Consider the following 16,719-nt stretch of genomic DNA (forward strand, 5'->3'; position numbering starts at 1 on the left):
ACCATAACGATTAAACAAGCTGATAAAGGGGGAGGAGCTGTAATCATGGACACCACGTACTATCTGGAAGAGTCTAATAGACAATTGGAGAATCAAAGGTTCTATAAGAAATTACCCTGTAATCCAACTAATGTCTTCCAAAAAAAACTAGGATGTATGCTGAGGGAGGCAGAGGCAGTGGGTACAATATCGAGGGATACTCACAATTTCCTTTATACTTTATACCCCATTATTCCCACTTATTATTTTTTACCAAAAATTCATAAGTCCATGGAAGCCCCCCCTGGGAGACCCATCATCTCAGGGGTGGGTTCTTTAACTAATAATTTATCATTATTTGTGGATAGTAATTTACAGAAGTATGTAAAAAAATTTACAATCGGACATAAAAGACACTACCCACTTTCTAAATTTAGTCAAAGCCATTAAATGGGAGCAGGAATATAAATTTATAACGTGTGATGTTGAGTCTCTGTACTCTAATATAGACCACGAAATAGGGATCAGATCAGTGGGTCACTATTTGAAAGAAGACCACACTATAACCGAAGAGATTAAAGAATTCATTATCCAGTCTATTAGATTTATTTTGCATCACAACTATTTTTCATTTGACAGTCAATTTTACTTACAAACCAGGGGCACTGCCATGGGGACCAGGTTCGCGCCGAGCTATGCCAATCTCTTCATGGGCCGCTTTGAGTAGCGGCACATTTGGGGTGGCGGGCTTGGTGCGAGCCTGGTCCTCTATGGTAGATACATTGACGATTTGTTCTTTATTTGGGAAGGGGACCTCCATTCTGCACAATCTTTTGTTAATGAGTTAAATAGGAATGAGTTTGGGATAAAAATCACCAGTACCATCAGTGATTGTGAGACCACTTTCCTCGATATTGCACTTACTGCCAAGGTCAATGAGACCATCAAAACGGAAACCTTCGTGAAGAAGGTAGACCAGAACCGCTTTTTGAATTATAGAAGTTGTCACCTCAAGGCATGGAGGGACAATATACCAAAGGGCCAGTTCCTTCGGATCAAACAGAATTGCTCTTCGAATTAGTTATTTTCCAAACAGTCGGGAGATTTATATCAAGCGTTTGTCGAACTGGGTTATCCGGACCAGGTTTTACAAAAAGCCCTGACAGAGATAAACAGTATACAGAGGGATGACATTCTAGAGGGAATGGGTAAACAACAGAGAACACAAAAAGCAGTACAAACTGAGAGTATAGATAGAACTGTATCATTTATAACGAAATATAACACAAGTCATAGATATATTAAGAAAATTATCAAAATTAATTTTCCTTTACTCCAGTTGGATGATATACTTAATAGCACAATGAAATTGTCCGATAATGTCATATTTAGAAAATCAGAAAATCTAAAATTGAAATTAACCTCTAGCACGTTTAAAAGGAGTAATAATCAAGAGTGCAAGACATGGTTACCCCAGAAACCTAAGGGGTTCCATAAATGTGGGAGAATGTATTGTAATACATGTAGATATTCTGAAAAGAAAAGTATTGTGTTTATATCATTTGTAACGAAGGAAGAGCACACCATACAACAGTTCATCAACTGTAGATCCACATTCATAGTGTATTTATTACACTGTGGATGTGGGATACAGTATGTAGGGAGGACAATCCGTACCCTCAATTGTAGGTTCATGGAGCATAAAAGAAATATTGAAAAGAAACTAAGAACCAACACTCTGTATAGACATATGACAATGCTAAATTCCCTTGTCGTATAAACATTCCCTTGTCGTATAAACAACCCTTTATGAAGTCTAAGAACACTGTACGCTGTTTACTTAAGAAGTACCGTAATGGTACGCTAGTTGCGTAACGATCGCTCAGCCGTAGGCGAGACGCTCAAGCGTCACGTTCGCTCACGGCCCAGTGATCACAGGACACGTTATTGGCTATGACTAGAGTAATGATTCGCTATGGCGTAGCGGACGCTCGAGACCACGAGGAGATCACCAGCGGCGCAGACGCTCACAACGCTATACCTTTATGTCTAAACCTTATACCAATGAAATACACGGAATACCTTAATGTGAATACAGGGTGTAAGTGCAACCTTGTGTAACCTGACTAACTACAAAGCTGCTTGAGCGTCACCGACGCTCAAGTGAACACTTAACACTATAGGAAATACACAGATACTGGTTTAGGGTCCAGAGCCTATTAACTGTATTATATCTAATATACTTGTAAAAGGGGATAACAGTACAAATGATACACTACAATATAACAGAGACTTCCTAACCAAAATACAATACTATCTAATACAATACAATACTAGTCTATGGGAAATACGAGAGAAAGAGAAGGGAAAGAGAGAGAGAGAGAGAGAGAGAGATGAGAGAAATTGGCTCACAGAAAGACAATGATTACGGAGAGAAACTTACGCACAAGGGTAAACGATCGCATGCGCCTGGACATCCAGCACCCGATTTTCAGCAATGAGAACCGTTGAAGAGTGAGAGCTGGATGTGGTCGGCCTGCCTATTTATGCCCCACACACAATGCAATCTCATAGTCCCTACAATCCCATTGTCCATTGGATGAAGGAATTCGACCCTGTATCACAACAAAAGGTCATAGGTTGATTCATACAGGTGGGCTGTGACGATTTCCAACAGCTCAGGTGGGTGGGAAACTAGGTTTCCCGCCGCATACCTGAGTATGAGTAAATAATAGAAATGGACATAAACTTCTTATGTCCATAACTACTCGCACGAGCGATTAATACGCTCCAAACCAACACCGGAATATTGCTAATTAAATACTCTTCCGATGGGTACCAAACACTGCTGTATGATTCCTGTTAGACCCTTCGTACAATACAAAGAGGGATTACTTTAAACAGGGACCTTCTATATTAACCAAACTTTCAGAAACTATCAAAGGGATCATGATCTATAAACTACATTAATTGTGAAAATATGTAACGAATGAGTCGCACGCTACGACTACATAAACTCTACCGTAAATACGCATACCGCGCCTGCGAGTGCACGCTATTGCGGGTATGCGCCTTCACGGGAGAGCCCACGCATGCGCAGCACGGACCAGTGTGCGGTGCAAATATGGCAACGTGCATGGGGATATTTTTCTGACTTTGACAGTCCACCCTTTGGCAGTCAATAATAACTGCCACCTTCTAAAACATTTCAAAAGGAGAAAAATATATGTCAGGGGTTAATTCATTTCCATGGTTGGGTGAGGGAGGAGAGAGGAGTAGGTGTGAAGAGGGTATGACCTAGTGTGATAGCAGAAGCATGTGTGTATGAGTCCATGTTTGGAGGGTCATGTATCATCGTGCCGTACGTGTTGTAAATCAAGCTTCGAGGTATTGCGAAGTATACATTTGAATTCCTTCTTATCCTGTGGTACAGGTCTGTGGATGGGCTGTCAAACTTTACCGAGCTCTTTTCGGATTTTGAACAAAATGGGGAGCACATTTTAGTTGATGATACATGAATGGGGGAGGTATGTGGTTGCTGATATCTGTGCCTGTATTCCCTATCGTCTATGTGTGTCATTACCTGAGGGTTGTAGAGATGAAGATAAAGAACACTTATGGAAAATGCAATGATATTCTATGTCAGGGAAATGTACATCTGTCGTCGAAGTTGTGTTCGGTATCTGTTGAGAGTCGTCTTCTTTGCGCTGTATTGCTCCTTGGGCATGAGCAAATAGCTTTGTCAGAGCCATCGGATTTACAAAAAAATGTTGGGCTAGCGTGAGTTTAAAAGTACTAGGGAAACTGGGGATCCATGGCAAAGTTCATCAAGTGTCCATTTCTCAAGTGGTCAAAATCCTTCTTTGGTGCTTGTCTGTTGTCTGTATAGCGTCTCGTCAACTTCCTCGTCCAAGGGGGTCTTTGTATCTTGGAGAAAAGCAGAAAAACAGGTGAAAGAAACGGACCGTATAATCGCATTTTCATCACATTCTGGTTTCTATTATTGGGTCATAAATCAAATCCAGGTTAATTACAGTTTCCTCACGCTCATCACTTTTGTACTTTGTTTGCACCTCATTAAAGCCTGCCCGCATCTAAATATCAATCCAATCGATATAACGACACCCAAGATACATAGTAGAAACTTTCCAACATCCATTATGACTCCTTGAGCCCAGTCTCCTAAACCGGAGAACCAATTTCGCGGGTTCAACCATGACACCCAACCAGTCAGCTCATTACCTACAGCAGCAAGGGTGAGATTGTGTTTTCGGCGAAATTCCCACTTCAATTGGAGAATGTCGTCCATCTTTTGGTCTATGACTTCTACCGGATCCTCGGTGCTATTTGTGATATACGTGCAACACTTTATGCCGTACTGTGTTGCCAATGTAACACAATATCCGCCTGTTACTGCTGTAAGATAATTAAGAACCATCCTATGCTGAACTAGTTCTGTTTTGTAAGCTTGAAGTTCTCTTCCAGTGTATCTAAACGTGTCATCATACATTTCAGTGATATTATCTAACAAATTGGCGAGTGCGGAAATGTATCTATAATTCATCACTCCTCGAGCGGTGCGAGTGAAATCTAACGCTACCAGGACCTGAATCCCGGTGGATTCATGGATAAGATCAGAGGCCGGATGCTCTAACCTTTCTGACAGTTGTCTTTTAACTCGGTGCTCGTAATGAGTGTGAGTATAAGGAGCTTGGGCACCACGGTGTATGTCCTTCATTTTGTCATGTGTAACAGTCATCACTTCAGGCAATACTTTTCCAATATAACACAATCCTTCAGAGTTTGGGGCAAGCCACTTGTACGCCTTTCTCCCGCATATGAAATATGCGTCATCGGGGAGAACATATGGGACGGAGAAGGACATGACCATGTTACAAACCTTCCAGGTGAAATCTCCTGACCCTAATTCTTCCATCTGCTTAATGCACGTATCAGTTTGTACGATATGTGCACAGTATCCTGGTGATACCTCTCCAACTCTAGTAATCCTATTTCCTAAGGTATATCGATACCGGAAAGATTTTCCTCTACTGGCTATGTGGCGTACAAGCTCTGTATCTGTAGGCATTCTATCTGCTCTGTGTGAAAAGGTCATGGTAAGGTTGCTCCATGACACTTCCCAATTTCCCGGCTTACGGGGGTTGGAGATATTAAAACATAAGAGGGACCTATCCACATGGTATTGGTGGAGCTTCAAACTAGGAGGGCTGGAGATGTTAAATCTCCGGTCCACCGGTCTCCCACCACTTAGCTCAAGTACCTCCCCTAACGTTAAAGGAAATGGTGCTAGCCCTGATTTGCTATGACCCTGAGGTACTTGAGAGCATACCCAACAATCTGTTTTGTTTAACACATTACCCACTAAAGAGTGATAGTCACTCAATGGATGCCGGTCCATATGGATATTAGAACTGGATTGGCATTTCTTTATGCATCCATCTTCAACCAGATTATCACAGAGCCTACAGATACAATTTTCTTTTTGAGCTAACAATCCTTCAAAGAAAATGTTTACAGATAACATGGTTGTTAGATCGTGCCCGGTACTCGCCTTTGCTTGGTGATTGGGTTGCTATTGGAAATTTACACCTCCGTCTCAGTCATTAGAACCTTTCTGGATCCTTTCTCGACCTCACTGGTACTCTCACCGAAACAGACTGCTCTGGTCAACATCCTGGTTAACGGGAAAATCCATATTGCAGTCTCTTGGGGCAAGTCCATCTTACAGGAGGAGAAAAGAAGAAATTTGTAAAGGGGGTATAAGAAAACAGTTTGAGGGGGGGGAGAGAACTTGTTACGATAATAAGTTCTCTCGTCTTGTTGTTCTTCTTGTTCTGCTGTCTTCTCAAAGGTGCTGTCTCTCGGTCTTCCAAACGAACATTCTGGTGATGCAATATTCCTTCCCAACCGACGATCTTTCTGTAAGGAGCAAAAATCTGGCATTACCATTGGTCCAACTGAGGGGTGACATACCATCTTTAAACCATGGAAACATGAGTGAGAAGAGAGAGAAAACACAAAAGGAAACAACAGAGATAGAGAACAATTCATGTGCATATATACATTACCTAACTCGACAATAACCATCAATAAGAAAAGAGAAACAAAGCATTTTTAAACATTGTCAACATTAAGAAAACATTGTTCAGCATTAGGAAAACATTGTCAGACTTATTAGGCTGTCATATCTATGTGTCTAATGGTTTCCTTGAGCAGTCCCTCCCCACCAGCACCTCCATATTCCACTGTCTGTATCTGGCCAGAAATACATTGTGGCGGATAGGTCATGCTGGGGTTTGGTAGACTTCTGCAAGGACCAAGTGGATATGCAATGTGTGAATTCTTACCACTAATCGTCAAAGATGGGAATAGAGAGAGAGAGAAAAAAAAACATTTTTTTTTCACAAATACATTTACAACTTTTCACCTGGTCATTCCTGTGTCTTCAGTGAATGACCTCCCACTTCATTAACCGTTACCTCAGGCTTGCCTCCATTCCTAATAATCACCTTTCCTGCCTATGTGATCCCTGATTATAATGGTGTGTATTGTAATTTTGCTCATTTCTTGGTCTAGGGGGTCTAACTTTATGTGGGTTATTACAGTTGCTAGCATAATGCCCTTCTCTTCTACAATGGTAACAGATCCTTGGCTTTCTCCAAGTGTCAGTGAACTGGGGTCTTGGCTGATTTGATGCCTCCTCAAACGCTTGGATGCTCATCACCATCAACCGCTTTCCCTGTACCTACCTGATTCCTTGGATACCATGATTATGTCGTTGTCTAGGGAGTTGATATACCTTCTGTGAATCTTTGATCATACAGTTAGATCTTTCCTAGGATCTGGGTAATCAGATATGATTGATCTCAATTCTGTCCGGGACCAGGGATGGCGCATTGCACTGTCCTTGACGGGAATGGTTCCCTGATCATCAGTCTTCCCATTGGGGACTGTGATCACCCTGACAGGACTAAACTCAATCACATCACCTTGTTTTGGTCTTACAATATGGGGTACATTTGTTTGTGCGTGATATAAAACATTGTACGTACCTGTGGACACGACCTCACCTGACCCTCCGTTAGGGGGTTCGATTATTGCCTTTACCAATTTGGTCGCGTCCACCTGGATGGCTTTTGTGATGGTTGCTGGAAGAGGTGCTGACATCATTCTGGGCTCACTTTCTTGTTTGTATTCCTGAGGGAAGTTTGACATGGGGTGCAACTTGCATAGGTTAATAGTTGTACATTCAACAGTATTACAATAATCATTGTTACAGTTATTACACTTATTCTTATAATCTATACTACAGTTGCTAAGAGCGTTTTTATTGTTCAACCTTGTGCTTTTCTCCGCAACCATAATCCTCCCCGATGCCATGTCTCTCCTCTCAAGATAAGATTCAGAAAAGTCAATTGAATCTCTTTGTAATTCACCTTCCTGTTGCCCTAACTGCACATAATCATAATGTTTACTTCGTCTCTTTGTTGGTTCAATGAGACATATCCTCCTCCTTAAATTTTGTAACACTTCTGGACTGAAGCTACCTATTCTTGGGACTTTGTCCCTGTCTTGTACAGTCATTCTCTCCCATTCATCACATAAAGCTTTTGTGTGACTTCCGTATTTTTCACACATGATGTACCTTGCCGACCCAACGGGTCGGTTCTCTGAATCAACCCGAACCGAGGTTGATCGCCCCCTACCTGAACAACTGGCCCCCATAATTCTGCAGGTGTTGCTTATTCCTCCTTGGATCTTTATATCAAGGTTTTCAGCGAACCCTTACAAACAAACCAAGATGTCCTGGGCAGGCCGGCGGTGGCGGTTTACCAAGTACCCCACTTACTTCTCGCCCACGTTGGCCAGTACTGCAATAACTGTAACCAGAGCTGCTGTACCCAACCCAGGGCCCCTGTGAACCTTCTGTTTACTGGAACATATGAGGGTTACCCGAAGGACACTTACTCTTTCCAGTAAAGGTGGGGTTGTTAGATAGTTCCTGAGTGACCAGCGAACTTCCCTTTAAAAATAAAAAATTACACAAATCACGTCAGAATGTACAGATAGCGTTTGTGACCACTTTACTCTAATGGTATTAGGTCAGATTACTAACTACTGCACACAATTACGTGCGGTCCAATCGTTCAGTACATAAGCACTACTTGTCATGTACTGAAAGATCAATGGAATCGATGTTTCCGGCCGCGATTCCTTCAGCAAGAGCTTATGGCCTATATGGGTTCTGCACCAACACCCCAGGCGTTGTGCCTCTTGTACCTTTATAGCGGACCTCTTTGTCTATTTTACCTGTTACCTTATGACCTCCTGGTCTGTTACCGTCTGTTAATGACCTCCTGGTCTGTTACCTTATGACCTCCTGGTCTGTTACCTTATGGTCCGCTATACTCTAATGCTCAAATATTATTTAACCAAGGATGCCTCCCTAGCCACCGTATATCACTTACGCGTGTGTCCCTTGACGAGTACCCGACTTTCCTTTTGGTTCAACCTCTAAGTTATATAAACTTATGTGATAAAAACACACTCACTCAACACATGTACACTTTGTTTCTATATCTATTTCTGCGCAGAAATTGTCTTCAGTCCAACTGTGTTACCAATTAGGAGCAGGATCTGTTAAACTAAATTTCAGATTTTTCCAAAAATAGATTTGCGTTATTTACCGCGTCGCGTTATTTACCGCTGTGCGTTACTTATCGCCTTTGCGCTAATTATCGCTTTGCGCTAATTCAACTTTTCGTGACTTGAGCTACGTTGGCGTAACCAGACGCTACGTTGCGTAATGTACGCTGCGTGCGTCTGCCGTTTGGATTGCGTACGCAAGTCTTTTGTTAGGGACACGTGTACGCAAAACAAAGATCCACCGTAACACAATTTCTACCTTTATCAATGTAGATGATCCCTGATCATCTACCGCACACCACACTGACTGCCTTATCTCCCAGACAAGCCGTGTGTTGGTCTATACTTTAACTATTACCTCTACTATGAAATAACAGCAAATCTCTTTTAGCACTTTCTATCAACTATAAAACTTGGCAAACAGGAATAGTGATATACGAAATTTGAAAAAGAAATGCAGATAAATGTATGCGTGCGTGTATACGCAAGACAGAAGAGAAATAAAACAGTTTTAAAAGACACAAGCGTTTTGTTCTTACTTCCGGTTCCCGGATTCCTTCAGCACTCTTTATCTAAGCGAAGCAGACGCTTATCCCGTCAGCACTGCGAGACAACCTCCCACCCTTTGCTGGGGGGATAATGTCTGCTGATCTACCTAGTGCAGATATGAGAAGGATAGGACGAGTCCCCAATTGACAATGCTAAATTCCCTTGTCGTATAAACAACCCTTTATGAAGTCTAAGAACACTGTACGCTGTTTACTTAAGAAGTACCGTAATGGTACGCTAGTTGCGTAACGATCGCTCAGCCGTAGGCGAGACGCTCAAGCGTCACGTTCGCTCACGGCCCAGTGATCACAGGACACGTTATTGGCTATGACTAGAGTAATGATTCGCTATGGCGTAGCGGACGCTCGAGACCACGAGGAGATCACCAGCGGCGCAGACGCTCACAACGCTATACCTTTATGTCTAAACCTTATACCAATGAAATACACGGAATACCTTAATGTGAATACAGGGTGTAAGTGCAACCTTGTGTAACCTGACTAACTACAAAGCTGCTTGAGCGTCACCGACGCTCAAGTGAACACTTAACACTATAGGAAATACACAGATACTGGTTTAGGGTCCAGAGCCTATTAACTGTATTATATCTAATATACTTGTAAAAGGGGATAACAGTACAAATGATACACTACAATATAACAGAGACTTCCTAACCAAAATACAATACTATCTAATACAATACAATACTAGTCTATGGGAAATACGAGAGAAAGAGAAGGGAAAGAGAGAGAGAGAGAGAGAGAGATGAGAGAAATTGGCTCACAGAAAGACAATGATTACGGAGAGAAACTTACGCACAAGGGTAAACGATCGCATGCGCCTGGACATCCAGCACCCGATTTTCAGCAATGAGAACCGTTGAAGAGTGAGAGCTGGATGTGGTCGGCCTGCCTATTTATGCCCCACACACAATGCAATCTCATAGTCCCTACAATCCCATTGTCCATTGGATGAAGGAATTCGACCCTGTATCACAACAAAAGGTCATAGGTTGATTCATACAGGTGGGCTGTGACGATTTCCAACAGCTCAGGTGGGTGGGAAACTAGGTTTCCCGCCGCATACCTGAGTATGAGTAAATAATAGAAATGGACATAAACTTCTTATGTCCATAACTACTCGCACGAGCGATTAATACGCTCCAAACCAACACCGGAATATTGCTAATTAAATACTCTTCCGATGGGTACCAAACACTGCTGTATGATTCCTGTTAGACCCTTCGTACAATACAAAGAGGGATTACTTTAAACAGGGACCTTCTATATTAACCAAACTTTCAGAAACTATCAAAGGGATCATGATCTATAAACTACATTAATTGTGAAAATATGTAACGAATGAGTCGCACGCTACGACTACATAAACTCTACCGTAAATACGCATACCGCGCCTGCGAGTGCACGCTATTGCGGGTATGCGCCTTCACGGGAGAGCCCACGCATGCGCAGCACGGACCAGTGTGCGGTGCAAATATGGCAACGTGCATGGGGATATTTTTCTGACTTTGACACATATTACAGAATGTCAGGGTGGGAATATGGCAAACATTAACATCAGAGCCATCGAACAAGTGGGAGCAACACCCAGAGGGGGGGATCATTTCAATAAACTTTTTGTCTTAGGACCATGACCCCCTTTGGATTAAATTATACCATTGAGTTGAATCAGCTATAGACTACTCAACATCATAGGGATTTAAGGGAGAATGGGTAGGGAAGGCCATGCAATAGTCTCTTAGGGAGAGTTAGTCATCCACTGGGTGGGCACTTTGGTATATAGGTCATCATCCATCAGTACATCTAATTTATGTTAGAATAGGTTGTGGCATGGTTTCAAGAGGAACATCCAAACCCAGCATGTTGTAAAACACATATACATTTTATGATCTTTTCTGATCTTTTCTCATTTTTCTCTATGGATTATATGTTATATCTATATTTATACTTACATTTATAGGTATTCAAATGATAGAAAAATAAGTTGCAATATCATCATTTGAAAAGCATCCTCTGTAGGTACAAACAATGAGAAGAATTGAGGCTCTAGATTAATTGGGTACTGAATTATACATGGATCTAAGGAGTCAACAAGTTGAGAATAAGCAGTACCCATTATTAAAAATATATATTCTTTGTAATATTGTTTATGCATGTTATATTATTGCTTGTAGGGACACTAATTAGACAAACAGAGTAAGAACTGGTGGAGAAATGTAATATTAAATTTATATAAATATAAATATGATAGTAATTCAATATAAAATCAATTAAGCGTGGCAGTGAATTATATAATGAATTTATGTATAGAATTGGATGTAATTTAATTCAATCTAATTTACGCCTGGATTTTATATGATTGTGTATATTTTATGTATTGAATTTAGTATAATATTAGCAGTGTTTATTTTATTTTTCATTATTTTTCTATTATTATTATTATTATTATTATTATTTTTTTTTTTTAATTGATTGTGAATCGGACTAGGTAATTATGAATATGAGGTATGGAATATATGACGGAGGAGAACGGCTGCTCCAGCCATCCTAAGTATAAAGAGGCTTCGTTAACAAACCATAAAGATGGCCACCGTAATCCCTGTAAGGGTAAAAAAGGTTAAGGAAGGAAAATGAGGCTTGAACCGCAAAGAGCGGAAGTAGTCATGGAAAGGCGGCGCTGGAAACACCAGGCTGCGGCCGCTACAAAAGAACATCATTTGCAGCTCTGAAGATGTCTGAGGAAGCCGCCGAGTAATCAGGCGGAGAAACGCGTAACAAGAGGTCAACGGAGTGCCGCTGTGCACACCATTACACACAGCACTGACGTCAGTGAAGAGAACGGGACCACGGAAAACTCACTGACTTTTTCATCCTCCTCCCATGTTGTAAAACGCTGGCAGGCCCAGTAGGAGTTATTCAAGAGGCTTAACAGCAGTACCGTGGGGCCCAGGTAACTCTCTATAGAGAGACTGTGTGATTAAGGAATTTCCCCCTTTCTTCAAACACTTAACAAAAGGACATTGTTTCTAGCTGGTTTCACATTGCTACATAGAGATATGTGTGGATGAACTTTATCAAAAAGTGCTACATTTTCTACAACCATACTTTCATGTGCAAAAATGAAACAATGTTTCTTCTGGCCAGCACATAACTGACTATCTGGATTATCTCAGGAAACTATGATACTGAGCAGGAGTATTGTGCAATATTATTAGAGCTCCAAAGGACTTTTTGTCTTAGGGGAATCTGATAAAATATTTCCTCCTGATATTCCACCTCAGGAATATTTTATTATTCATTCATCATTATTGTTGTGTTTTTTGGTTTGGTTTATGTGGTAAATTAAAGACTACTATTTCATCTACACTGCTAATAAGTATCAATTACACTAATGATTAAGGTCTGTCCTTAAGTGATACCAGCAGCGCTCCCATCCTTGTTCCTTTTTTTTGTATAAATTGAAACGTGTTTACCCAGGTGGGGACAGGTAACAAGTGGAAGCTATGGAGTGCCGGCGACTCTTCATTTGTATACAGATGCTCTAGATATGCATCAAGTGGAAAGTGAGAAATAAACGGCACCTAATAGTGCTAAACATGCAAAATGCTGTGCAAAAGTGCAATCCATACAGAATATTGCTGATCTTTAAATCCGTCTGTTCCTGAGTGTCTCATGAATCCCATGGAGAAAAAAATCTATGCAGTATATACAATATTGCAAGGATAGGAGCTGAGGAAAATAAACCTGCAGTGTTGAACGTTACTCGGTGTATGTGATCCATGTCACATCTTGTTTTAATTAGGTTCTCCTGTATTGGGTATAAAATATTGGGACAGTAAGTTCCTGCTTAAACCCATATATCACCTTATATTAATGAGTCTGTTTGCCAGATATATGGTCTTAAGGAATCCACACAATGTTGTGATTATTCTCTCCCCTTTTTTTTCCTACTTTTTAGATACACATTTTAGTTTGGCCCAGTTGGAGTCATGTGACACCGGGACCAGGCGGATTTACAGATGAGCAATATTCTTTATTGATGGCACTTTAGCGCAGTGTTAGGCGCTGTGTATTTCTCACTCACCACCGCACAAATCTGACGTTCACTAGCCACTTCCTAAGCAGGGCATGCCTACTACGTTCTCCACTACAACACTAAATGAATCTCTCTTGATTGGGGGAGTATTCAATATCAAAGCACCGTGGGGTATATTCAATTAGGGTCGAAAACTGCCGTCTGTCGAAAAGTCGTCAGTTTTCGACTTTTTAAGGTCGAATAGTGATTCTAACTATTCAATCCCATCAGTTTTTATTCGACAAGTCGTGGAATTCGACTTGTCGAATAGTACGTGAATCGTCGGTATAGCTGGCGATTCACATACTTTTGAATGAAACGGGGCCAAATTCGACCGGATTTGGCCCCCGCTTCCGACCATCTCAGTCAGACATAAAAAAAATTTGGACTAAGATGTGGGACCCAGAGGAGGAGAGGGGGGGAGACGGGGGACAGCTGCGGGCATACAGGGGAGAGAATCGCTACAGCACAGCGCTGCAGGAGGATGTGTCACAGCCGCGCCGCTCACGGCAGCGTCCACCCAGCTTTAGCAAGTGAGGTCACGCTTGCTGGAGCTGGGTGGACACTACCGTGAGGTCTGGCGGCTGTGAGACATCCTCCTGCAGCGCTACTGTAACACTGCTCTCCTCCGTCTGCCCGCGGCTCCCCCCCCCCCCCCCCTCTCCTCCTCTGGGTCCCTCATCTCCATTCGACTTTTTAAAAGTCGAATTGAGATGAGATTGAATATAGGTTGTCGAATCCATTCCGACAAATGCATGTCAGAATGGATCCGACCCTAATTGAATATACCCCCAAGTTTATCATCCTCTTTCTCTCTCACAAAGCTGTGGGAAGAGACAACTGACAGCAATTCTGTCATGGTAAATACTCAAGTTGCCACGTATTATCCTCCGATGAGGTAACGACGGACAGTCGGGGACCAGTTAGTGCACGCCTGCATACAGAGTGTACACAGGAATGCAGCCTGTCTGTACACTAGAAACCACAGAGGTCTCACTCAGGCTAGCAATATTGGTTCAGCCCAGGAAATGGCTCTCGCCACAGGTGCACCTACAGTATACAAAACTAGGTCACCTACACACGGCCATTTTGTGGTGCTCACCAATATTCAGTAATCCACCTCAGCAGGAACTGGTGAGAGCCATAATGAAGAGATAGGCTGAATATTGGTACAGTGCACAGACATCACACGACGGACGTGCCGTATAATCCTTGCAATGTTATCTTACCAGGCAGCGACACTGTTGGCAGCTGTAGATCCATTTGTCACCACTGTGGTAAAGTTTACGGCCATGTTGATCCAGACATTGGCTGGTGACTCTGGTGTCGCACTCCGGGCAGCAGAATAGATCCACGCTCGGGTTCCCGCAGTCACAGGCTGTCCTACGACAAAATATCCTCCCGTCCTGTTGAAGCAAAGGAAATAGTAATGAAATCATAGAGAGAAATGCCAGAATATGAGAGAGTTCTGCTACAAGCGGGAGACAGAGGTTTATTCCTTGCCACAACAGAACTGGCTCAGTAGTTAAGTGCATTCACGTTTAACAATGCCACAGAGACCTACCCAAGGGGCAAAATTTGAGGGAACTTACACAAGACATACTTGTCTCCTATCCCAGGCACGAAAGATTTTATTGTAAGCTTTAAAGAAGAACTTAAGGCTTCGATGGTCTGGCATTTCTTCTCTCTGTGTTATCAGGACAGGATCATTTCATGCACAAAGCACATGAAGTTCATGGGAGAGGATCACTGGTGCTTAACCACTGAACCCTTCATGGGAGCTACAGGATTGTGGGAGTAGTACAAGTTAGAATCGAGCATTAATGGTTAGCAACCATCAGATATTCTGATGAACATCGATGGGAGGCCACCAATGGCAAACATCATTGTCTGATTCCCGATGGTGAATGCTAGTCCCGCCATGTACATGGTGTAAGACCATCGATAGCCATCCTTGGGGGGTGTCGGCATGATTGCGTGTTACAGTTTCACGTCTGTAGAAGGTCATGACAGGAGTTTGTACAGGTGTTGTAGCAAAATAATACACTGCTATTAAATGCACATATTCCTTATGCACTTACCTATCTATAATTTTATTTTAAAAACACCATGTACCACAAACTGTTTTTCTAATAGCACTTAATGGTATCCTCTATAAAGTGGTAACATCCTCCACTATTCCTGTTATGTATCGCTCTGTACACATTGCAGCCTCATTAATCCACTCCCCTCTTATTAACACTCATGAGCTTTTAACATAGCTATGTAAACTAACTATAACATCCTCAACCTGTCACCATAAGAAACTGTCACACACCTCCCCCAACTATACCTATCTCTCTCTTCTGCTGCTTCTACTAGCTGGTGACATATCCCCAAATCCAGGTCCCATCCACATACCACACTCACATTCAGCTGATTCACAACGGAATATAAATCCAACAAACCTTATAAACATCACACGTCTCCGATCTCCCTCCAAGTCACTAAAATCTGCTTTATGGAATGCACGCTCTGTTTGCAACAAATTAACATCTATCCATGACCTTTTCATAAAAAAACCCCTCCATATTCTAGCTATAACAGAAACATGGCTCACACAATCAGGCACGTCCACCCCTGCAGTACTGTCACATGGTAGCCTCCACTTCACCCCCGCCCCCCCCCCCCCCCCCCCCCCCAGCCTGGTAACAGTAAAGGAGATGGGGTTGGAATATTACTGTTCAAATTTCACACACACACACACACAGTTTTACCACCTGTTCCCTCACTCACATTTACATCATTTGAAGTACATTCTATTAGAATTTTCTCTCTGCATACTGCAGCTAGCTATCGCCCACCTGGGCAACCCAAAAAGTTACTGGAAGATTTTTCTGCTTGGCTCTCTCACTTTTTATCCTCTGACATCTCCACCATCATTATGGGTAATTTCAATATCGCTATTGACAGTCCAAAATCTCCCCATGCCTCCAAACGTCTCTCTCTAACCTCCTCTCTTGGCCTCTCCCAATGGACTGACTCCCCTACTCATTAGGAGAGCCACTGCCTTGATCTTGTATTCACCAGACAATGCCCTGTTTCTGAACTCACTAATACCTCTTTCACACAAAAATAACCCACTATCAACCTGGTATATTGCTGGTTCGACACAGGTTACTGTGAGGTGTGAAAGGGGCCATGGCGAATTCCTGATTCCCTGACCTGGTAATTCAACCTGGGAATAAAGCAGTGTTATTCCCGGGTTAAATACCAGGTCAAGTGTAGTGTGAACGGGTTGCCGATGCGATGCGACCAAGGCCCCTGTATAGGGATAGGCGGCACAGAGATGATGTCATCCCCAGCGCTGCCTCCGCCCCTGAATGACGCCACGGTCCCTGTCCCCCCAATGCAACCCAACCCGGCATATTGCCTGGTCAGGGAAGCCAA

At 42.4% G+C, this 16,719-nt stretch overlaps 1 protein-coding gene across 3 annotated transcripts in view; it reads right to left on the reverse strand.

The window, feature by feature from the left end:
* NELL1 (neural EGFL like 1) overlaps positions 1 to 16,719 on the reverse strand; it is a 1,344,875-nt gene that overhangs the window by 29,656 nt on the left and 1,298,500 nt on the right. For all 3 annotated transcript variants that reach the window (XM_063946373.1, XM_063946374.1, XM_063946375.1), the window contains one exon: positions 14,520 to 14,696. In XM_063946373.1, coding sequence (XP_063802443.1) covers positions 14,520 to 14,696 — 177 coding nt within the window. The remainder of the gene's footprint in view (positions 1 to 14,519; positions 14,697 to 16,719) is intronic.

This window comes from Pseudophryne corroboree, chromosome 11, assembly GCF_028390025.1.
Source record: "Pseudophryne corroboree isolate aPseCor3 chromosome 11, aPseCor3.hap2, whole genome shotgun sequence".
NCBI lineage: Eukaryota > Metazoa > Chordata > Amphibia > Anura > Myobatrachidae > Pseudophryne > Pseudophryne corroboree.